The sequence below is a fragment of the Nicotiana tabacum genome, chromosome 11, assembly GCF_000715075.1.
Source record: "Nicotiana tabacum cultivar K326 chromosome 11, ASM71507v2, whole genome shotgun sequence".
NCBI lineage: Eukaryota > Viridiplantae > Streptophyta > Magnoliopsida > Solanales > Solanaceae > Nicotiana > Nicotiana tabacum.
The window spans coordinates 91498999-91524582 of record NC_134090.1 but is presented as its reverse complement, the minus strand read 5'-3'; the positions used below and the strand labels follow the sequence as shown (position 1 = coordinate 91524582).

The following is a 25584-nucleotide window of genomic DNA, read 5'->3' as shown; positions in this document are numbered from 1 at the left end:
AAACAACAAAGCAATGTTAAACAACTTGGAGCTACTCGATAAGCGTAGGGACTTGGCTCATGTAAGAATGGCAACCCAAAAGTAGAGCATGGAGCGGTATTATAATCGAAGAGCCAACCTCTGTTATTTCAAAGTAGGAATATTGGTCCTAAGGAAAGTAACTCAAAACACCAGGGAGCACAACGCAGGTAAACTAGGTCCAACATAGGAAGGCCCCTATCGGGTTTCAGCTGTCACCGGGAAAGGTTTGTATGAATTGGAGATTCAAAATGGAGAAAAGTTGCCCATCAATTAGAACGTGGCACACCTCAAAAGATATTATTGCTGATGAATATCACTAGAACTGAAAGTATGTGTTGCACTCTTTTTCCCTTCGTCTCGTTTTTGTCCCAATTGGATTTTTCTGGTAAGGTTTTTAATGAGGCAGCAATAGAAAGCATACTACGAAGACAACTGCAATAAGACCTTTAATAGCAAGGCACACAAGAAAAGGTACACTCTGGGGCGGTTAGATAATCTTTTACTCTATAGCAAATTCCCACCGGGAAGTTAAGTTTGCTATTAAGCAAAGGTTACCCGACCGTTCACGAACTCAAACCACTAGAGGGTTTTTAGATAGTCCTTCACTCGATATCATAAATTCCTGAGGGGAAGTAAAGTATGTTACCGAGTTAAGGATTATCTAGCAATTAATTAGTGGAATCTTCGGAGATACAAAACTTTCAATGTTCCAATTCGCATTCTTCGCATTCGAACATTGGGGGGAATGATATGAGGATAGGCAATAATAACTGCCATATCGACCGGAGAACAAAAACCCGAAACATAGTTGTAATATCAGGGCCGGGGATTGCACGGGTAGCCCCGTAGAAATAAGTTGTACAAATTAGCCACAAGTAATGGTAATTTCTTTTCAGCACAACAAATGATTATGTACTTTTCTTTTTGAAAATAGAAGGAATAAAATGAAATCCTTTTATTTTTATCTTGTATCTTGTCTGAACGATGAATTGACTTTGTTATTTGAAAGTTAAACAAGTACTTCAAATGCTAGTGCCGTAATGAACAGGAGACGTCCTCTTCAAGAGCACCGTAAACATAAGAGGGCCCTCTCTTATATAAAACCTCACATTAAAAGGTTGGTTTCGGAAGAATTTATGCCCGAAATCAAAATGCCTTCGGAGAAAAATACACCTGAAGACTTGCACAGAAAGTCGCAAAAACCAAACTTGCATAAATACTTAACCCTCACGATAAAGTTTTGATTTTTGACGAGTTTGTTCCCGTAATACAAATGATTTTGGGGAAAAGATTACACCCAAGGTCTGGCATAATCAGATGCAAACAGGAAAACTTGCGCAAAACTCTTAAGCAAAAAGAAGATAACGCAAAGAACTTGCATAAATAATCAAATGAAAGAAAAAATCAAACAATACTTGAGATAAAAGACATTTTTATTTACCGTCACATGCTAAAACGACATAGATACAAGAACTGGAAAAAGAAAAGAAAAGCTAAACTGCAGTATCTTCGGAACCCGGAGGAAGAGAAGTGTTCGCGCCCCCGGGAAAAGTAGATGTATCCGCCGATGGCTCAACATTTTGGTCTTCATCAGTTTGGCCTTAAACATCATCATCCTCCGATTCTTCTTTAGTTCCCGAGAACTCGGAACCGGAACCAAAAGGACCAGAAGCATCAGACCCCACCGAGAGACCACTTTTAGCAGCCAACTCAAGCTCATGGGCCTTAGCATTTTAGCATCAAAGTCAACGATACCAGCTTTGGCCTCTTCCAAGTTTTTTCTCCTCATGTTGTACGTAGCGTAAGTTTTATCAATAATGAGGGAAGCTTCTCGGCGCTTGAGTTCTTCTTTGAGTCGGGTTACCTCGGCAGAAAGGCTTTCCCGGGCGGATCGAACAGATTTGAGGTTAACATCGAGGTTGCGGATAGTAGAGCTAAAAATTCTATTATGCTCAATGGTCCTCTTATGCTTCTCCTCCATTTGGGAATATTTCACCCCGCAGCAGCAAACTCTTCAGCTTTGGAACTCAGGTTGTCTCCAAATTATTCAGTCTTTCAGCGGAGTCAGGCTCACAATCGGATGCAACAAGAACGACATTATGTACTTCAAGCCATTTAGTTTTAGCTTCTTCAAATTGAACCCTCAACAGGGTGATATCTTGGTTAAGGGTCTCCACCTCTTTCTCGCTTTGCTGCGAACGAGCCTCCATCATAACAGCCTCAGTGGCTTGGCTTCCAATTCCGAGAGGCAAGCGACACTTTGCTCCCATTCTGCCAAAAGCTGATCCTGTGTGGAAGTAATTTCTTCCTTTTCACGAATCAACCTCTGAAGGCCCTTGGAAGCAAGAAAGTTAGCCTACAAAGCAAGAAAGGCAAGATTCAGGTTATGTTTAGGCAAAAATAGAAGAAACAACAAAAAAGGTAAAGAATATACCGTTGTGGCATTATGCATGGCATTATTCAACAAGCAATCTCCTGAGAGAGACTGAATCTTTTCCCAATACTTCTCTGAAGCCAAAGGCTTCAGATAATTAGCAAGCTCCACCGGCCGGGTAACAAGTTGCATCCGGTGGAGACCAAGAGAGTAACATTCCTCCTTCCATGTGGATTTTCAGAGGGGGCAGCATAATTTTGCACCAAATTCCCATGAACCGGGGACTGGGGAAGAGGAACGTCTCTTTCATGATCAAGCGCGACCAGTGGAGATGATGTAGCAGTTGTTGGTGGAAGAGCTGGGAAAGATGGAGATGAAGCTGATGGTGGTGAATGAGAAGCAACTGCGATAAATGCAATACTGGTTGTTGGGTGCTCGCCAACCAAAGACGGCATGGACTCGAAAATCAGTGCCGCAGTACCAAACACAACAATTGGGGCTCGGAAATGGGAGTTGGAATTTTCTACTAAATCAAACTCCCCCAAAGTGCCGAGACGTCGTCCTCAGTTGGTGTAACTAACTCAACAGATTAAGCACTCTATTGAGTTGATGATGATCGCCGCCTTCTGTGTAGAGAAGCTCCATCATCACTAGCTTCGCCATCATCGTCGATCATCACGGTGTTTATGACCTGCCTGGGAGGAGGGCTAGTGATCATAACTTTAGGAGACGACTCAGGGCAATAGTCTTCGCCCTCTTATTCTTTTCCCCCACCACGTAAGAACGCCTTCTTTTTGGCTTCTTGTTCTCCGGCCGGGGACTCCGTAGTGAAACACCTATGCTTGAAGCAGGCCCGCAGAAACCTGTTCAAGTGAGCGCTGCTTGAATCAGCCTTGCCGCTTTAGCAGGATCAGTCAAAATATCCTCCTCGGGAATATCAATTGAGCTCGTGGGTAGAACTGATTTCAAGGAAAAAATAGAAGGGATCAATCAATTTCCTCACACAAAAAGCAGAAACAAGGTTAGTCTGAATTACCAAGATTTTTTTCCTTCCACCCATATTTGATGGACAGTTATTTCCATATATGCATCTTGAGCGTAGTGATGTCCAAGATCTTTTTGACCCACTGGCCCAAGCCTTCAACTATAGGAGGAACCCATCAAGTTGCTTAAATGAAGGATCAATACAGATATGGAAGAATCCCTAATCAACTAATTATTAAAGAAAAAGCTTACGAGTGCGGTTTCACGCCTCCGGAAAGGATGAAGCTGTTGGCGGAATGATGTTATTGGTAGCAACTAGAATAAACCGCTCCATCCACCCATGGTTGCTGTCATCATCCATGCTAGATAATAGGGCATGATGGTCGTGTTTGCTGCAATTTATCATTCCCCATACGGAAGATTTTGGGGGAGTAGATATTCATAACATGGGCTAAAGATAGCTCCTCTCCCGTTTCCTGGCACAGACGTCGAAGACAAGTAATCGTCCTCTACACAGAAAGACTTACTTATGCCAAACACACTTGATAGCGGAGGCAAAAATCTGCAATGACGGAGTCAAGCTCTCCACTTAAAGAAAACGCACCTAAGGTAAAAAGATACGTGTAAAAATATGTAAAACCCTTCTTGGGAAGGGTCACTCGCTCTAATACATCAGGAGCAATAATATCCAAATCATGGCAACGGTAGTCTTCTTTCACAAAAAGGAATATTGGAAGGACGAATGGAAGAAGGGTATCTGCCAACAACTCATGTACGAGGGAGAGCCGAAGGCAGTTTTTCTTTGATGTCTTTTGTTGTAACAAGACTTCTAAGAATAATAGAATCCACTGTTGGAGGAACAACACCTTCAGCTGTGCTCTTACCCTTTGAAGAGCTAACGTTCTTTGAAGAAGAAGCCATTGGGATGAAAGAACAACTTTTCATATTAAAAGGAGTTGCAGAAAAGATTAATTAACAACAAGGAAGATTTCAGAAAGTTTTAGAAAGTTAAGGGGAGAAGATTGATGCATATAAGTAAAAGTTTTAGCGGCTAAATTCATGGCCATAATTGCCTCGATAGCCGGCAAAAGCTATGCTGAATCGTGGGATGACACGTATTCGGGGCATTAAATGTGGAGAGACGTGCGTCTAATCAACCGTCAGAAGCCTTCAAAAAGAATCATAGCAATTCCCGCCAAAAGAATATTTTTACCAACTTCTCGGTGTCATAAAGTTATGCCAAGCAGGGGGACTATCTGTATAGGGTAAAATATGTTATGCCACGTGGCTGTCCAAAAAAGAGACGCGTGGAACCTAAGACGGGGGGATGTCCAAGACTGAAGGCAACTGTTCCATCTGTCACCGAGAAGAATAATGCTAAGAAGGATGTAATAAATACTCTTCGCACGGTAGCATTTAATAGGAAATATTCCATGGCATTAAGTACGAATGCCCGTTACAAAAAATTTGGCATTTATGCTCACTGTTACATCTTCATCAATGGCCCTCATAATTGACATTAAAGAGGGACACAATTCTAGGACCACCTACCCTATACGTAGCTATAAATAGTGAGCTCAACTATCATTATAGGGGACATAGGAGTTTTCTGGCAAGCTTACACTATACTCTATCCAAAGCTTAATACAATTTTATCTTCGTGCTTTTTGATTTCATTATTGTTGTGCCCGGAACCACTATTTTTGCTATTTCATCTCCATCTCAAGGCTAAGTGTTGGATATTTCTTCAATTATCTTATTATTGTAAGATCAAATTCATTCACTTGTCTAGAAATCACGTACAGATGCAAGTGTACTCTTTTACAAGTAAACAAGTGTATTTCTTTTCTACAATATATAAGAAGCTAAGGTGTACGAACACTGCTCCTCATATTGTACTAAAAACATTGTGAACTGTACTATCAATTTGAACTTATTTTACGGGGTGATATAATTTCTTTGCACGTGTGTACTGCAATTCAATTAGAGTCCTTCAATATTCCTCTTTTAGGTACACGTGTTTGCCTCTTTTGGGTACCTTCTCTATTTTCACGTATATTCTGTCACATTTTCCTTCTCATTTCAGACTTTTATGTTCCTTATTCTCACTCTTCCCCCCTCTTTCTCACAATCTCACTTACTCTGCAAAATTGATGCATTCATTCCGATGGGTCCTTCTCCGGTGTTTCTTGCTAAGCTCTCTTTGGTCTCTCTGTGTTGCTTATGTTTTTTTTCCTTTTCGATCAAATATTTTTAGTAGAATTTTTATAGGTCTTCAATTAAGATGGCTGGAGTGAATAATGGTACATAGAGTTCTGTGCCTTTTTCTGTGTAGATAATTTAGTTTAAAGGTACAAACAACAACAACAACCCAATGTATTCGCACAAGTGGGGTCCGAGAAGGATAGAATGTACGCAGCCTTACTCCTACCCTAGTAGGGCAAAGAGGTTATTTCCGGAACACCTTCGACTAAAGAGAAGTTGTAAGAAGCACTAATAACAAGTAATAACAATACATGATATTTAGAAAACTAAATCCAAGATAACAAAGGGAAAGATGAAAGAAGTACTTATCACAAGTAATAACAGTGTAAGATATATGATGATATCAAACTAAAGGGATATTGATGACAAGTAATAACAATACAAGATATGTCAAAATAACAAACCAAGGGTAAAAGTTATCATACTAACACTAATATTGTTTAACTAAGGACGGCAAAGGGAAACACTCAACTACATACTAACCTTCTACCATAATTCTCAACCTCCACACCCTCCTATCAAGGGTCATGTCCTCGGTAAGCTCAACTTGCGCCATGTCCCGCCTTATTACCTCTCCCCAAGACTTGTTCGGCCTACCTCTACCCTTCCTCTTACCCCCCAAGGCCAACCTCTCACACCCCCTGACCGGGGCATTTGTATTTCTCCTCTTAACATGCCCGAACCATCTTAGCCTCGCCTCTCGCATATTTTCCTCCATAGGGTCATTCTCACCTTGTCCCTAATAACTTCATTCCTAATTCTATCTAACCTAGTGTGCTCACACATCCATCTCAACATCCTCATCTCCACTACTTTCATCTGCCGGACATGAGAGTTCTTAACGGGCCAGCACCCTGCCCCATACAACATAGTCGGTCTAACCACTATTTTGTAGAATTTCCCTTTTAAGTCTCAACGACACACTCTTATCGCACAAGACACCGGAAGCGAGCCTCCACTTCATACACCCTACTCCAATATGATGTGTGACATCCTTATCTATCTCCATATCACTCTGAATCACAGAACCTAAGTACTTAAAACTCTCTCTCCTAGGAATGACTTGCGTATCAATCCTCACATCCTCGTCAGCTTCCTGGGCAATGCCACTAAACTTGCACTCCAAGTATTTGACCTTAGTCCTCTTCAGTTTGAAACCTTTAGACTCAAGGGTATGTTTCCAGACCTCTAACATCTCGTTAACACCACCACACATCTAATCAATCAGAACTATTCCATCTGCAAATAACATGTACCAAGGTACATCCCCTTAAATGTATCGCGTCAATGCGTCCATTGCAAAGGAAAACAAAATGGGATAAGTGCAAATCCCTGATGCAACCCCATCTCAACCGGGAAGTATTTAGAGTCCCCTCTTGCTGTCCTTATCCGTGTCTTAGCTCCATCATACATGTCCTGTATCACTTGAATATACGCTACTGGCACTCCCTTAGCCTCCAAACATCTCCATAGAACCTCTCTCGATATTTTGTCATAAGCTTTCTCTAGGTCAATGAACACCATATGCAAGTCCTTCTTCATCGCCTATACTGCTCCACCAATCTCCTCACAAGTTGAATGACTTTAGTAGTCGATTGATCCGGCATGAAACCAATCTGGTTCTCAAAAATAGACACACTCCTCCTCATCATCCCTTCTATTACCCTCTCCCAAATTATCGTCGTATGGCTCAGCAACTTGATACCCCCAAAGTTGTTGCAGTTTTAGATATCCCCCTAGTTCTTGTACAACGGAACCATCGTACTCCACCTTCACTCTTCAGGTATCTTCTTCGTCCTAAAAATTATGTTAAACAACCTAGAAAGCCATTCCAAGCCCCCCTTACCCATGCTCTTCCACAATTCTACAGGGATCTTGTCGGGACCAGTTGCTTTACCCCTACTCATCCTACTCATAGCCCCTTCAACCTCCCCCACTCCTATACATCTACAGTACCCAAAATCTCGATGTCGCTCTGAGTACTCCAACTCACCCATCACACTGCTCCTATCGCCCTTTTCATTCAAGAGTTTATGGAAGTATGACTGCCACCTCTGCCTAATATGTGCCTTCTCCAACAAAACTCTACCCTCCTCATCTTTATGCACCTCACTTGGTCCAGATCACGAGCCTTCTTCTCTCTCACCTTCGCCATCTTATACAACTTTTTCCCCCCGCCTTTGTCCCTAAGTTTTCATATAAATGACCAAATGCCGGTGTCTTAGCAGCAGTAACCGCTAACTTCGCCTCTCTCTTAGCTTTCTTATACCACTCCCTGTTAGCCCTCTTCTCCCCCTCGTCTATTCTCTCTAAAAGCTTCAAATACGCCACTTTCCCTTGAACCACTTCATTCCACCACCAGTCCCCTTTGTGACCACCATAGTAACCCTTCGAGACCTCTAACACCTCTCTCGCCGCCTCTCTAATATAATTCGCTGTCATAGTCCACATACAACTCGCATCCCCGATATTCATCCAGGACCCCATAGCCAACAACTTCTCCCCCAACTTCTTGGCTTTGTCCTTAGTCAATGCACCCCACCTGACCCTAGGTAGACCAAACATAACCCTCCTCCTCCTCGTCCACTTGATCTCTAAGTCCATAACCAAAAGCCTATGCTGGGTCGTAAGATTCTCACTCGAGATGACCTTATAATCCGCGCATAAACCTCTATCACATTTTCTGAGGAGTAGATAGTCAATTTGGGTCTTGGCCAATGTACTCCGGAAAGTGATCAAGTGCTCCGCCTTCTTCGGGAACACGAGTTTAAAGGCATTTCTCTTATTGATTTGGAAGAAGTTTGTATCAATTTTGTGTGTATCATTTTTTAGTTCTTCTTACCATTTGTTTTATGTTTCTTAAACTTTATAACTATCACGAGACTCAGGACTACGAAATGGCTATTCAAAGTCACTGCATATGAGGTTTTTTCCATTCTTTGCTCATATATTGTTTGAACTTTTGTTGAAGAATGTTGTATGCCCCAAATTTATATTGTGTTTTTCACTATAAAATCTTGAATGCATTGTAGGGGGGAATTTCCTTATGATAGTTTACATTAGTATGCTAACCGCAAATTAACATGAAACTTCAATTTATTTTACATTAATTTCTGTTCATAACTTTTCTTGGTATTCATTTGTCGATATAATATCACTTCAATTTCTCTTGTTTCTTTGTTCAATTAAATGAAATTGCACTATTTTTAGAAATTTTGCTTTATTTTTAATTAGGAAAAATTTGGACTCTTGATTTAACTTTGATTGTCGGACTTTTCTGCAAATGATTTGCTGATGTAGCAGACAGAGGTAGGATTATTATTTAATTATCACTTTATTCTTCCAAATACTTAGGTTGATTTTTATTTTTATTTTTACTCTCTTTTCATGATTGAGTATGGGGAAGAATTTATTAGATAAGTATTCAGTTGAGTATGTGCATTGCACGAGCATCACTTCTAGTATATATTAGATAAGTATTCCTGTTATATGTCTAGCTTAGTTGTTTGATAAGAATTTTATTAATATTTATGCTGATAGTGTAAAAAGATTTTTATACTATTTAAAAATATCTTTCAGTATTTTGGATGACCTAATGGGTAAAAGTTTCTTTACATCAAATATTTTGAAATCAAGTCCCATGAAAATAAGAAAGGTGAAATTATCTGCAAGTAAAATATACTCCTATATTTTTTGCTTTTCTTTCCCTGTAATTAGGGGTGTTCATGGTTCGGTTTGGATCGGTTTTTTCCTAAAAAGAAACCAAATCAAGTAAGTCGGTTTTTCAAATACTAGAACAAAACCAAATCAATTAAGTCGGTTTTTTCTCGATTCGGTTTATGTCGGTTTTTCGATTTTTTCGGTTATTTGTCGGATTTTTTCTTAAATATAAGACATACCCTACCAAACACATATTTCGGCGATCACATTTTTAACGTAAAACTATCAAATCAATTGCTCTTTAAGAAATCTATTATTTACCAAGATAATCGTATCAAATGCATGTGAGAAGTTTATTTTGAAATCAAGTCGCGTGTCAAGCTCTTTCAAAACTCCGACATATTATTTTCAAACACTGTTTTGCCCCTTGTCTCTCTTCCAAAAATCCAAACACTGTTTTGCCCCTCACTGGCTGGGATTTTAACTGTATGAACTGAGCTCATATGCACTGTATAACGCTGAGGATTATTCATTGATACACACAGTTTTCAAAAAACAGTGAGCAACAAAGTTCCCTCTCTTAATTTCTCTCTATCCGTACAAGTTCTGTACCTTTTTCATGGGTATTTGAAACTTAGGGTTTTAAACACTTGGGTTAACATGTACTTTAAACCCCAAAAGACAGTATATTGAACCTGGTTATCTTCTGTACATATGTTGCAATTCCCGTGTTAGGGTTTCGGGTTTTGTAGAGTTGCTTTTAGAGATTTATTAGGGATGGATGGGAGGAGAATAAGTGCAAGTCCTCGGCCATGTAGTGGGAGGAGGGTGGTGGCAAAGAAGAGGCCACGGGGTGGCATGGATGGGTTCGTGAACAGTGTTAAGAAGCTTCAACGGAGAGAAATTGGTTCCAAGCGTGGCCATTCGTTCAGTATGAACGATGCCCAAGAGCGTTTTCGGAATATACAGTTACAGGTTTGTTTGGATCTTCTGTTCCTTTTTTTTTGAATTATTTCTTAATTGAGTTTATATGCTTATGAGTGATGATGTCCATCTCATTGAAGAAGTATTAGACATGTGCCTAATAAGAGTTTTCTTTGGTTTGGTAGCCAACCTTGTTGACTTGGTTTGGTTGGTAGCCAACCTTGTTGAATTAGTTTGGTTTGGTAGCCAACCTTGTTGAATTTCTTTGGTTTGGTAGCCAACTTTGTTGAATTGTGAAAAGTGTGTGTAAATTGTCAAATATTGTAGGCTTTAGAGGGTGAAGCTTTGGCTATAAAAGGAGAGCTTCAACTCTCATTTCTATACACCAACAAAGAGAGAAAGAAAGAGTGAGGTTTCACAGACAAGGTATAAGAAAATAGTCTGTGAGGAAAATAGAGAGTGAGCGATATTGTAGTGAGGTGGGAATATCAAAAGAGGGTTATTTCTTTTGAGTGTTGTAGTGGTCTTTGGAGTATTTACCTCCGACCTACAAAGTGTAAAATTCCTTACTATAGTGATATCAGTTGCTCCTCTCGGGGTCGTGGTTTTTTTTCCCTTATTCAGAAGGGTTTTCCACGTAAAAATCTTGGTGTCATTGTTACTCTTTTATTCTTGTTAATTACCGTATCTCGGTGCTACATTATTATTCCGCTTTATTACCGTGAATATTATTTTGGTAAGGGGTTTATTCCCAACAACTGGTATCAGAGCACAGGTTCTGCTCGTTCACTAAATACTATTCACTGTCGGTAGTACTATACTTGGTGAAAAATAAAAATGTCCGGAGTAAAGTACGAGGTAGCAAAATTCAATGGAGATAACGGTTTCTCAACATGGCAAAGAAGGATGAGAGATCTGCTCATCCAACAAGGATTACACAAGGTTCTAGATGTTGATTCCAAAAAGCCTGATACCATGAAAGCTGAGGATTGGGCTGACTTGGATGAAAGAGCTGCTAGTGCAATTAGGTTGCACTTATCAGATGATGTGGTAAATAACATCATTGATGAAGACACTGCACGAGGAATTTGGACAAGGTTGGAAAACCTATACATGTCCAAAACGCTGACAAATAAATTGTACCTGAAGAAGCAGTTATACGCCCTACACATGAGTGAAGGTACGAATTTTTTGTCACATTTAAATGTGTTTAACGGACTAATCACACAGCTTGCCAACCTCGGAGTGAAAATCGAGGAAGAAGATAAAGCCATCTTGCTATTGAACTCGTTGCCATCTTCGTACGATAACTTGGCAACAACCATCCTGCACGGTAAGACTACTATTGAGTTGAAAGATGTCACATCGGCTCTTCTACTCAATGAGAAGATGAGAAAGAAGCCTGAAAATCAAGGACAGGCTCTCATCACAGAAGGTAGAGGCAGGAGTTATCAAAGGAGTTCGAACAACTATGGTAGATCCGGAGCTCGTGGGAAGTCAAAGAACCGATCCAAATCAAGAGTCAGAAATTGCTACAACTGTAATCAACCAGGTCACTTCAAAAGAGATTGCCCAAATCCAAGGAAGGGCAAAGGTGAAACCAGTGGCCAGAAGAATGACGACAACACAGCCGCCATGGTGCAAAATAATGATAATGTTGTCCTCTTTATAAATGAGGAAGAGGAATGCATGCACCTGTCAGGTTCAGAGTCGGAATGGGTGGTTGACACAGCGGCATCTCACCATGCCACACCGGTAAGAGATCTTTTTTGCAGATATGTAGCAGGTGATTTCGGCACAGTGAAAATGGGTCTCACCATGCCACACCGATTGCAGGGATTGGTGACATTTGTATCAAGACAAATGTCGGATGCACATTGGTTCTAAAGGATGTGCGGCATGTACCTGATTTACGGATGAACTTGATCTCGGGAATTGCTTTAGACCGAGATGGATACGAGAGCTATTTTGCAAATCAAAAGTGGAGACTCACTAAGGGATCATTGGTGATTGCAAAGGGAGTTGCTCGTGGCACGTTGTACAGGACAAATGCAGAAATATGCCAAGGTGAATTGAACGCGGCACAAGATGAGATTTCTGTAGATTTGTGGCACAAAAGAATGGGTCATATGAGCGAGAAGGGATTGCAGATTCTTGCCAAGAAATCACTCATTTCTTATGCCAAAGGTACAACGGTAAAACCTTGTGACTACTGTTTATTTGGTAAGCAGCATAGAGTCTCATTTCAGACATCGTCTGAAAGAAAATTGAATATACTTGATTTAGTATATTCTGATGTTTGCGGCCCAATGGAAATTGAATCAATGGGCGGTAACAAATATTTTGTTACTTTTATTGATGATGCTTCACGAAAATTATGGGTTTATATTTTGAAAACCAAAGATCAGGTGTTTCAAGTTTTCCAGAAGTTTCATGCTCTAGTAGAAAGGGAGACGGGTCGAAAGCTAAAGCGTCTCCGAAGTGACAATGGAGGTGAGTACACTTCAGAGGGAATTTGAAGAGTATTGTTCAAGTCATGGGATCAGACATGAAAAGACAGTTCCTGGAACCCCACAGCACAATGGCGTAGCCGAGAGGATGAACCGCACCATTGTGGAGAAGGTGAGAAGCATGCTCAGAATGGCTAAACTGCCTAAGTCATTCTGGGGTGAAGCAGTTCAGACAGCCTGTTACCTGATCAATAGGAGTCCATCAGTTCCGTTGGCATTTGAAATCCCAGAGAGAGTCTGGACCAACAAGGAGGTGTCCTACTCGCATCTGAAGGTGTTCGGTTGCAGAGCTTTTGCACATGTACCAAAAGAGCAGAGAACAAAGCTGGATGATAAATCTATTCCCTGCATATTTATCGGATATGGAGATGAAGAGTTCGGGTACAGACTGTGGGATCCTGTAAAGAAGAAGGTCATCAGAAGTAGAGATGTAGTCTTCCGAGAAAGTGAAGTTGGAACTGCTGCTGATATGTCAGAAAAGGCGAAGAATGGTATAATTCCTAACTTTGTTACTATTCCTTCTACTTCTAACAATCCCACAAGTGCAGAAAGTACGACCGACGAGGTTGCCGAGCAGGGGGAGCAACCTGGTGAGGTTATTGAGCATGGGGAGCAACTTGATGAAGGTGTCGAGGAAGTGGAGCACCCCACTCAGGGAGAAGAACAACCTCAACCTCTGAGGAGATCAGAGAGGCCAAGGGTAGAGTCACGCAGGTACCCTTCCACAGAGTATGTCCTCATCAGTGATGAGGGGGAGCCAGAAAGTCTTAAGGAGGTGTTGTCCCATCCAGAAAAGAACCAGTGGATGAAAGCTATGCAAGAAGAGATGGAATCTCTCCAGAAAAAATGGCACATACAAGCTGGTTGAACTTCCAAAGGGTAAAAGACCACTCAAATGCAAATGGGTCTTTAAACTCAAGAAAGATGGAGATGGCAAGCTGGTCAGATACAAAGCTCGATTGGTGGTTAAAGGCTTCGAACAGAAGAAAGCTAGCCTAGATCTTGAAGTGGAGCAGTTGGATGTGAAAACTGCATTTCTTCATGGAGATTTGGAAGAGGAGATTTATATGGAGCAACCAGAAGGATTTGAAGTAGCTGGAAAGAAACACATGGTGTGCAAATTGAATAAGAGTCTTTATGGATTGAAGCAGGCACCAAGGCAGTGGTACATGAAGTTTGATTCATTCATGAAAAGTCAAACATACCTAAAGACCTATTCTGATCCATGTGTATACTTCAAAAGATTTTCTGAGAATAACTTTATTATATTGTTGTTGTATGTGGATGACATGTTAATTGTAGGAAAAGACAAGGGGTTGATAGCAAAGTTGAAAGGAGATCTGTCCAAGTCATTTGATATGAAGGACTTGGGCCCAGCACAACAAATTCTAGGGATGAAGATAGTTCGAGAGAGAACAAGTAGAAAGTTGTGGCTATCTCAGGAGAAGTACATTGAACGTGTACTAGAACGCTTCAACATGAAGAATGCTAAGCCAGTCAGCACACCTCTTGCTGGTCATCTAAAGTTGAGTAAGAAGATGTGTCCTACAACAGTGGAGGAGAAAGGGAACATGGCTAAAGTTCCTTATGCTTCAGCAGTCGGAAGCTTGATGTATGCAATGGTATGTACTAGACCAGATATTGCTCACGCAGTTGGTGTTGTCAGCAGGTTTCTTGAAAATCCTGGAAAGGAACATTGGGAAGCAGTCAAGTGGATACTCAGGTACCTGAGAGGTACCACGGGAGATTGTTTGTGCTTTGGAGGATCTGATCCAATCTTGAAGGGCTATACAGATGCTGATATGGCAGGTGACATTGACAACAGAAAATCTACTACTGGATATTTGTTTACATTTTCAGGGGAGCTATATCATGGCAGTCTAAGTTGCAAAAGTGCGTTGCACTTTCAACAACTGAAGCAGAGTACATTGCTGCTACAGAAACTGGCAAGGAGATGATATGGCTCAAGCGATTCCTTCAAGAGCTTGGATTGCATCAGAAGGAGTATGTCGTCTATTGTGACAGTCAAAGTGCAATAGACCTTAGCAAGAACTCTATGTACCATGCAAGGACCAAACACATTGATATGAGATATCATTGGATTCGAGAAATGGTAGATGATGAATCTCTAAAAGTCTTGAAGATTTCTACAAATGAGAATCCCGCAGATATGCTGACCAAGGTGGTACCAAGGAACAAGTTCGAGCTATGCAAAGAACTTGTCGGCATGCATTCAAACTAGAAGACAGTGCTACCTCCTCTAGATGAATGAGACTGGAGGGGGAGATTGATGATGTCCATCTCATTGAAGAAGTATTAGACATGTGCCTAATAAGAGTTTTCTTTGGTTTGGTAGCCAACCTTGTTGACTTGGTTTGGTTGGTAGCCAACCTTGTTGAATTAGTTTGGTTTGGTAGCCAACCTTGTTGAATTTCTTTGGTTTGGTAGCCAACTTTGTTGAATTGTGAAAAGTGTGTGTAAATTGTCAAATATTGTAGGCTTTAGAGGGTGAAGCTTTGGCTATAAAAGGAGAGCTTCAACTCTCATTTCTATACACCAACAAAGAGAGAAAGAAAGAGTGAGGTTTCACAGACAAGGTATAAGAAAATAGTCTGTGAGGAAAATAGAGAGTGAGCGATATTGTAGTGAGGTGGGAATATCAAAAGAGGGTTATTTCTTTTGAGTGTTGTAGTGGTCTTTGGAGTATTTACCTCCGACCTACAAAGTGTAAAATTCCTTACTATAGTGATATCAGTTGCTCCTCTCGGGGTCGTGGTTTTTTTTCCTTATTCAGAAGGGTTTTCCACGTAAAAATCTTGGTGTCATTGTTACTCTTTTATTCTTGTTAATTACCGTATCTCGGTGCTACATTATTATTCCGCTTTATTACCGTGAATATTATTTTGGTAAGGGGTTTATTCCCAACAATGAGTTGTGGTTACAAACCCATAGTTGAAGTAGATATGGGTTTGTTTTGGAGGGAATCCAATAGATAAATAATGAGACAAAGGCAAGAACTTTAGACGGTTCGGGTTGAGTACATAGACCAAATTTTCGTTAATCCTTGAACAGGATAATACATTTTTATTATTGGAAGAGGATTAAGAGAAAAAGAAAGAATCAGGATTGATCAAAATAAGAGAGGAAGTGAGAGTACTGCTGCGTTATTTCTTGAGTTTATGACCTAAAATAAGGTTGCTTTGGTGCTAGATCATTCTAAGGGTGGCCTAAGAAACACACAGATCGGTTCCTAATTTAGATTTCTTTTTTGGATGCTATATCACTATTAAAGATTCTTATGGAATAGGATATTTAGAGAAAATCTAATACTACATTTTCGTTCCTATTTTTTGTTATGTTTTCCTGAGATGATTTTATATGGTGAAACATGATCAATGAAGGTTCATATAGCCTACCCCGACTTGTTTGGGACTGAGGCATTGTGTTTTTTGGATGCTATATATAAAAAATAACTCTCTATTTTTAAGGCCTCTCTACCCCTTCGGGGTAGGGGTAAGGTCTGTGTACATTCTACCCTCCCAAGACTCCACTTGTACTTGTGAGATTTTACTGGGTTGTTGTTGTTATTGTTGTTTATTTTTACATGAGTAAAGAAGAGATTTTTGCATATTAGCTTGGTGATCGTAGTATGCAATTGTTGTTAAAGGTCTGCACATTGAACTGTATCAAAAGTTTGTCGTTGAGGCTTTATTATGAAAACTGAGAATAGAAGTAAAGAAGCTGTATATTATCTTTGTTGAAAAAGTGTGCTGTATTGTACAATTATCCTTTTTGTGGGTGAAATCAGAGAACTGGAATTTTGCATGTAAAAAAATTGTAAACATGTACCAAGTTGATTTAGAATTTATTCAAGCGAATAGTTCAGCACTAATCTTGATCAAAATGTAAGTAAGAGGGACAAGCATGGGATTTAGATCGAGGATAGGCAATGATTATTCACTTTGTTTCATTAGGGAATTGAAGCTGGATGGGAGGAAAAAATATATCTCTTTCGCTTACTATCCAGTCATATGAACTGGTTGTAGGGGGAAGATGAGTAGTTAGCATAAGCTAGGTAAATGAACAAGCTCCCTCACTTCCCCCCTTATGCTCTCTTGAACAAGCATAGTGTTGAAGAAAAAGAGGCGGACCAGTGTGAGAAAGCCCCCGCTCAGGCTGGCTTGGGGCAGGCGAAAGTAAGATAACCTTATCTCCTTATTGAGGAGAATAAACACAGTGTTAGCTGCAATATTAATTGTACAGTTTTTGTGAACTATGCTGCAATATGTAAATGTTGAATGTGAGTGCAGATTATCATTTTCCTTATTGAAATAGAATATAAATGTGAAGCCTTGCGTATTAACAGTCAACATTTTTTCTTTTAAATAAGCACAGTAGATACGGATATGTAATAGTATGTGATGCAAATGGTAACCCAAGAAGGTTTAGGAAGTATTATAAGGGGAAATGAATCGAATTCAAGGACAGGTATAAATACAAACTCTACCCTTGAAGTTGCTCATTTTATTTACTTAAAGTCATTAGCTGGACAATATAGTTATTTAGGATTTGAATTGTCATTAAGATCGCCTCTTCTTGATGAGTCAATGAAATGGTCTAATTGCGCCCTAAACTTGCTCCAATTTTTCAAGCCGGCTGCTAAACTTACAAATTTTTCATTTTAACACCTCAATTCGACGGTATGAGTACTGGGAAGCACCCCCAAGAGAGCGTGTATATCAGTTGCTCTGGCATGTGTAACACGTTTGAAGCTAAACTGGTTATTGCTTGACATGTAATTTGTGGGTCCCACAATTTTCAACCAATTTATCAAAATATTAATTTCATATTTTTCTTTTCTTCTTCTTCTTCTTCATGTCTACACCAGCTCATCCATCAATAACACCACCCTTGTCCACTCTAAAACCCCCAAATCCGTAAAGAAATAAGTTGTCGCCGGAAAAGTCCCTCTGATGAAACGCCCAAATCCTAGAATCAATGCTGTTGCAGCAACTACAACAACAACGAGCAAAATTCAGCTGAGATAGTCTCAACAAGTGGCACCACACTACACCGCACCTCATCAACTCCTCACTCCACCAGGCTTTCCGCCAGCACCACCACAAATAAGCCAAGATCAGGGGGAGTCATTGCTTTTGAAACCCAAAAAACTCATCAGTGTTGACTGCCTTTTGAAACCAAAATGTTCCAGAACCTCCTCCAAGAAACCAAGATCTTCGCTTCTCCATTGTCTACTTCTACCATCGGTGGTCTGAAGAAAACCGGAGAGGCATCGTCCCCGTCATCGTCATAATGATCTTTGCACCACCACCAACAAAAAAGGCCGATGTTTAAACTGACATTCGGCGACGGCCACTGTTTCAAAACCATTGGATCCCGATTGATTTTTACTGAATTTCCATGATTGAATTTTTTTTTTGCTCTTATCTAGTCGTTTGGATTTGATTTGGAATTAAAAGGGAGAAAGGACAAGGAAGAAGAAGAGAAATGAGCTGGGGGAGGTGGGTAGACGAAAGGGGAGAAGGGGGAAGGAAGAAGAAGAGCAGTTGGGGGGGGGGATTAGCGAGGTTGTAAGATGGGGGAAGAAAGGGGATAGGGCTACTGGTGAAGAAAAGAAAGGGAGGGGGAGGGGAGAACTGTCAGGGTCCTTTTTCTTTTTCTTTCTTCATTTGTAATTTTTTTTCTAATTTAGTATTTGTTTAAATCAAAATTATTGTATTCACATGTGTTAACGGCGTGATTCGCACGCACGTTATCTACATCACCTATGTCACTGCCACATAAGCATGATCAATGGTCAGAGGGGTTTATTAGTTCTCATACTATCAAGTAGAGGTATTAAAATGAAAACTCATAAGTTTGGTAGCTTGCTTGAAAAACTGATGCATGTTTAGGGGGCCGTTAGGCCATTTTGCAATCCTTAAAACCACCCACCAGATCTTGACTAACTAGCAAATCCGATTTCTTTCATGCCTCTTCAACTTTTTCCTATAAAAGTATATAATTATCCTTTGTTTTTAGGCAAAGTAGGATGAATAACAATTCAGAATCCTATGTGATTCTTCTCTTCCTTTCTTCTTCTCCTTTTTTTCTCAGTTCTTCAACTCTATGCTCAATTGCTCATTCCTCCATGACTCTGCACTTCTCTTCGTCCAGCATTTTCCCTTGCAATTCAGCTTCAGTCCCCTTGTTTTCGTTAGGCCATTTTGCAATCCTTAAAACCACCCACCAGATCTTGATTAACTATCAAATCCGATTTCTTTCATGGCTCTTCAACTTTTTCCTACAAAAGTATATAATTATCCTTTGTTTATAGGCAAAGTAGGATGAATAACAATTCAGAATCCTATGTGATTCTTCTCTTCCTTTCTTCTCCTTTTTTTCTCAGTTCTTCAACTTCATTCCTCCATGATTCTGCACTTCTCTCCGTCCAGCACTTTCCCTTGCAATTCAGCTTCATATTAGTCAGCTTCAGTCCCCTTATTTCATGTGTTTAAGTTCAATTATTGTTTCCTTTGTTGAACTCTTGTTTGTTAGAGTCTTGGTGCTGAAGTTTTAACATTTTGCATCAATTTGACTAACATATAATGTAAATTTTTTTTGCTGCTCCTTCCATTTCATTTTTTATTGTGGTGTTTGACTGTGCATGTAGTATAAAAAAGAAAGGGTTTTGGAACATGTCATGATATTTTTATCACTATAAGTAAAGAATTTTCAAATAAAGAAAACGTCAGTCTTTTTGGAACGGACTAAAACAAAAATAATGCTATATAAAAGGGAATGCAGGAGTATTTATTAGGCAAAAGATATGTTTACTGGATAGGTAAGCGATGTTAATCGAGATGTGTTGCATCAGAATTGTGATATCTTTTGTCTACAATTTATTGGAATTTAATATTACGTGATGTAATTATAGTTGTGCAAGACATCTAGTTTCAAGTTTTCTTCACGCTTCCAATTTCGAATAATTATGTTAACAAGCAGCTCTCCAGTTGCTTCCTTATTGCTTAAGTTTTTGAACCAGCTATATTAGGCAGTTAGCGGATTAAAAACAAAGGGGAAAGAGATGCCTTTTGCATCCTTTTTAACCGACTTGTTTTCCTAGGATGAGGTTGCTGCTTATATGTCTTATGGTGCATTTCCAGACAGCAGCGTTCTGTTATGATTTGCAGTCTGTCTGATCTTCATGTCCTGAGCAATTTGTAGGTTTTTAATAGAAATTTTATCTTTTATTTTGCCTAATTCAGTTTGGTGGTCAGATTTCCGTCAATACTGGACAAATGTTAGTTGGAATTATGTCTTTCATGTTGCTAGAAACTTGTGAAGTGCTATAAAGCTGTGAAAAACGTATTTTGTATATTGGATTAGTTGGGAGATTTTTTATATGGTTGTTTTTTTATGTGTCCTTATTTGTTATAATCTGGACTGTTGCAAGTGAAAATTTTCATTATTAGTTTCTCAAGATGTGCATCCTATCTTTTTATGATCTTGCATGTAGTAATTGTTGGTTGCCTGAAAATAAAAAACTAAAATATCCTTAGTTGAATTAGTTGTTCATTATTTTAGGATGCTGCTCTCACTTATTAGTAATGACAGTTTTTGTACGTGATCTGTAGGAGGAATATGATACCCATGATCCGAAAGGTCATAGTGCCATGGTACTTCCATTTCTTAAGAAAAGGTCAAAGATAATTGAGATAGTTGCTGCACGTGATATTGTTTTCGCCCTTGCACAATCTGGTGTCTGTGCAGCATTTAGCCGAGGTAAAGAACGAAGATTGGTAATTCTCAATGTTATATTGCTTCTATGAGCACCTTTGTGATTGAAAGGTAATTGATATACATTACTGGTGGTGCAGAAACAAACAGGAGGATATGCTTTTTGAATGTCAGTCCAGACGAAGTCATACGAAGCTTGTTTTACAACAAAAACAATGACTCGTTAATCACTGTTTCGGTCTATGCTTCAGATAATTTCAGTTCCTTAAAATGCAGAACGACAAGGATTGAGTATGAAATTTTAATATTATTGTTTGATCAGATTCTGTTGAATGTTTTTATTTGGTAGTAATACGATATCTTTATATCAATGAAATTAGATACATAAGGAGGGGTAAACCAGATGCTGGATTTGCTCTATTTGAGTCGGAATCATTAAAATGGCCTGGTTTTGTGGAGTTTGATGATGTAAATGGGAAAGTACTTACTTACTCTGCCCAGGATAGGTAAAATTTCCTGTACTGAAGTCCTTTCTGGATGATGTGATTAATTTTGGTAAAAAAAATTCAATGTTACAATTCCATTTCATTTTTGACAGCATATACAAGGTGTTTGACCTGAAGAATTATACGATGTTATACTCGATTTCGGACAAAAATGTTCAAGAGATTAAAATCAGGTAACTTCATTGCTTTTGCAAGTATGCGTTAGCATGCTCATTATTGCCGTGATGAGTTGTGTTATAACTTATGTGCATGGAAATGCTCTACAGAATCTTGCGCGGCAGACGCCTTTAGAATATGGAAATGTGTTCTTATATGTTTGCTAGAGTGCTAACTCCATTTCTTTCTAAGTTTTGTTCTCCTGTTTTACTTGTCTCTGTTTTTTTGTTTATCTTTAGTTTGTTTTATTTTCTTCGCATATCTGTATATGTGTTTGTTTATGTCTGGTGACAGTTTTTGTTTGTTTGCTTGTTTGTTTGTGTCTGCTGCTATTATTATTCTTATGATTCTTTTGAGGTTCCTGTTGTTTCTGGGATTAACAATGCTCTCTAAAGTTTCAAGAGCTGAAAGATTGTGATGAAGTGTAGAAAATGATGCTTTTAGTAGATAGAATAATGTACTAAATGGAAGTCTGGTTGTGTTTTTCATATGTACTCTCATAAACTTGCAGCAGTTTCGATTTGTCAAGAACTGGTTTTCTTGACTCGACTTTTTATTCTTATGATTCTTTTGAGGTTCCTGTTGTTTCTGGGATTAACAATGCTCTTTAAGTTTCAAGAGCTGAAAGATTGTGATGAAGTGCAGAAAAGGATGTAGATAGAATAATGTACTAAATGGAAGTCTGGTCTGTTGTGTTTGTCATATGTACTTCTCATAAAGTTGCAGCAGTTCGATTTGTCAAGAACTGGTTTTCGTGACTCAACTTTTTATTCTTATGATTCTTTCGGGATTCCTGTTGAGATAGAATAATGTACTAAAGGGAAGTCTGGTCTGTTCTGTTAAGTACTTCTCATAAACTTACAGTAGTTTGATTGTCAAGAACTGGTTTTCTTGACTCATAACTTTTGTTCTCTTTTCGTTTCCCTTCTAGCAGTCCTGGAATCATGTTGCTAATATTTACCAAAGCTAGCGGCCATGTTCCTTTAAAGATTCTCTCGATTGAGGATGGTACTGTTCTTAAATCTTTCAACCATCTGCTCCACCGAAATAAGAAGGTGGATTTCATTGAACAGTTCAATGAAAAGCTTCTTGTCAAACAAGAGAATGAAAATCTTCAGATTCTTGATGTGAGTTTCTCTCGCCTTCTCAACAATGTCTTTTATCTTCGTTTATCATCAAAATATCAAATCTAATAGCTGTTGAAAATAGGTACGCAATTCTGAGTTGACAGAAGTTAGCAGAGCCGAATTCATGACCCCATCAGCATTTATATTTCTGTACGAGAATCAATTATTCTTGACGTTCAGAAACAGAACAGTAGCTGTTTGGAACTTCCGCGGGGAGCTTGTGACTTCATTTGAGGATCACCTACTATGGCATCCTGACTGCAATACAAACAACATTTACATTACTAGTGATCAGGACCTTATTATTTCATATTGCAAAGCTGATTCTGATGATTCCTTATCAGAAGGAACAGGTATGTCAGTATGAGAATTTCATAACATTCATTCTTGATGTTTGAAAAGCATAATAGGCCTTTGGATGTGAGGCTAATCATCATAAATATGATTAGGGCTGATATACCTGTATGTCAGTTTATTCTCACAAAAATATCGCTGTACCCGCATTGTTAATTAAGCTTAGAGATATAAAGTAAATGGTGTGGTTATGACCTGGATGGTTGGAAGTAAGGTGATTGTAAATCTTGATGCTTGCCTCTTTGATTTATTTTTGATATTCTGTGCTTGTTTATAGATATCTGAAAATGACTAATCTGGTTTTACAGCTGGATCGATCAATATCAGCAACATTTTGACAGGCAAATGCCTTGCTAAAATAAAAGCAACTGACAGCCTTAGCTCAGATGATTGTAGTTGCAGTCCCAGTTGCAATGAGCATGGTGGTAGAAGTTGCAACTCTAAGAAGCGTATCCGAGCTTCCAGAATTAGTAGCACGGTTGCAGAAGCCCTGGAAGATATCACTGCCCTTTTCTATGATGAAGAGCATAATGAAATCTATACTGGAAACAGTCTTGGGCTGGTCCATGTATGGTCTAACTGAAGGTTGATTGATCCCCTTGCTCTCTGAAGATGTTTAGGAAACGCAAACATGCCACGGGGAGAATTGTACAATTAGAGTGCCATCTATTTTTCTTTTTCTTGTTTTGACAAAATGTGTCATCTTTTTACCCCCAAAAATAGGGAGATGGTTTGATTTGTGACATCGATTTACTTTATAGTGCATGTCTGTTAATAATTTGGTTTTCAGGATGATATTCCTTTTCAACTAGAGTGTTGATAATTCCTAGTGTTCTAGTGCCTCTTTAACTACTGAGTTGATAATTACCGAGTTGTACGCATTAACAAGCTTAGTCAATGGGTGAGAGCATATTATACTGTTAAACTGATTTTGCTTGTGGCACCTTTAAGTGAATAATTCAGCTATTTGTCCTTGCCATTATGCATGTGGTTTTTCTTATCGGCTTGTTTGGATAGTTGTTATGTATTGTTTCATAATATATTGTATTTTACTGTACTGTTTTTATGTATACAATGTTTGGATAGACTACATTATTTATCGTCGTTTTGTGATATCATACACTAACAATATAAAAAATAAACTTGCAATATTGCGAAGAAAAAGTAAGGGAGATGGTAGAAATATTATATAAAAACGTAAGGTAAATAATAAAATATGATTGCTTAACAATAAGAAAGGTTAAGATGAGAGAAAAAACAAGGTAACGATGCGATTGCATTAAATTAGTCATTATATATGTGGCACTTTTTATTATTATATAATGGCGAATTTACTGATACGTTAGCAATAAAATTTAAATAACAATCGACAAAACAATTGGTAATAACCATACAAACAAGTTCTAACTCGACTTGGTGGGCGATTGACATTGACCGCGCTATGCAATCGAGGACAGTGGCAAACATTGTGCATGAACTTAGATTGGTAGCCAGTTTGTCAACCTGCCATTTACAGTGCATTAAGAAACCCAAGCATGTCAAACCTCGAACTATTCGAGTAATTTTGAGTCCTTAAAATGACTCAATTACAAACAAGTTGGGTCGGCTTTATGAATACCCAATGATCATATTTTTTTTAAAAAATTCCTTTTAGCCAACAATATAAAACATAAAATAAAAATAGAAAATATTAAAAGTTTTTTATATTTTTTATTTGCATAAAATCTTAGATAGAGCAAAAATATTCCTACAGAACATATGACCTAAAATAAATGTAGTAACTATGACAACATATATCAAAGCTAATTGTATCGCATATGTGGATTTTTTTTATCAACTGTGCCTAATCTTTTGCTAAGTCTGCATGAATTTCAAGAAACTGTAAGTCTTGTAGCTTCCTTCCACGTGATTTTAGGTATACTTTATCTCCTTTTAATATTTTCACCCACTGTGGTTACACATGCATCTGGACGTCAACAACAAGACATGACCCAAAATCTCAAGTGTCATTCTCTCTTTTTTCCTACGTGTGCTTCATGTAGTTATTTTCAATCTTATCTAATCTTATATGACCACACATTCATCTTAATTAGCATCCGCATATCTGCTACTCATCTTGAGGATCTGTTATACTTTAACGGCCAAATTAAACATCTATTCCCATATAACACCCCAGTAGCACTTTTCTATTTCAAACATCCGGTTCTGTGTGTAACATTTCAAACTTATAACTAGGGGTGTTCAAATCGAACTGGAAAACTGCACCAAACCGAAAAACCAAACCAAACCGATAAAAAACCCGACTAGGTTTGGTTTGACTTGGTTTGATATTGAGTAAAAAAATCCGAATCAAACCGAGATATAAATATATAAATTTTATTTATATTTTTAGAAAATGTAGAAATATTTGGGATCCTCTCATGTATTAACCTTGAAAGCGTAAATTAACAGAAAATAACTATCATGTGTTACTAAAATCTCTCATTAGATATTTTAATAGATCATATGTTCGTCAATTATTTTTCATATTTATTAAACATATATTCACTTATCAAAGCTTTATCTATAATTTTAACAAAGTAAGATTGAAATAATATTTATGTAACAAAAAAATTCAAAAAACCCGACAAAACCGAACCAATCCAAACCGATATAGTTAGTTTGGTTTTGATAAAAATCGAACCAACCCGATCCATGTACACTCTTACTTATAACCCTAAGCCAAGTAGCAGGAATGGCTGATCACATACTCTTTTTGTATAATATAATGGTGATGTCATGGTCAGTCTGTGCGCACAATTAATAGGTACATGCTACCTCTACTAGTATAAGCAGATGGGAAAAATCACCAAAGTTTTATTTTTGTTTGTGCTAGAATATAAATTTCTGGTTTGTCATGATTTTTATTCATTTCATTAGCTACTAATTAAGTCATAATATACCATTGGGTCTATTGTATAAAA

At 38.6% G+C, this 25584-nt stretch overlaps 1 protein-coding gene across 1 annotated transcript; it reads left to right on the top strand.

The window, feature by feature from the left end:
• The first annotated feature begins 9692 nt into the window (after positions 1-9692).
• Positions 9693-23550, top strand: LOC107804659 (uncharacterized). The gene is made up of 8 exons (XM_016628584.2): positions 9693-10279; positions 20376-20523; positions 20619-20769; positions 20859-20984; positions 21077-21157; positions 22075-22267; positions 22350-22620; positions 22930-23550. Exons 1-8 carry the CDS (start codon positions 10082-10084, stop codon positions 23202-23204), a joined length of 1443 nt encoding a protein of 480 aa, XP_016484070.1. The 5' UTR covers positions 9693-10081; the 3' UTR covers positions 23205-23550.
• The last annotated feature ends 2034 nt before the right edge of the window (positions 23551-25584 follow it).

Bases quoted from the DNA above. Each gene is read 5' to 3' on its own strand.
- LOC107804659 (XM_016628584.2), top strand. From the start codon at position 10,082: ATGGATGGGAGGAGAATAAGTGCAAGTCCTCGGCCATGTAGTGGGAGG. The intron at 20,985-21,076 runs GTAAAATTTCCT...CATTTTTGACAG, and splicing joins ACTTACTCTGCCCAGGATAG to CATATACAAGGTGTTTGACC. The intron at 21,158-22,074 runs GTAACTTCATTG...CCCTTCTAGCAG, and splicing joins GTTCAAGAGATTAAAATCAG to TCCTGGAATCATGTTGCTAA.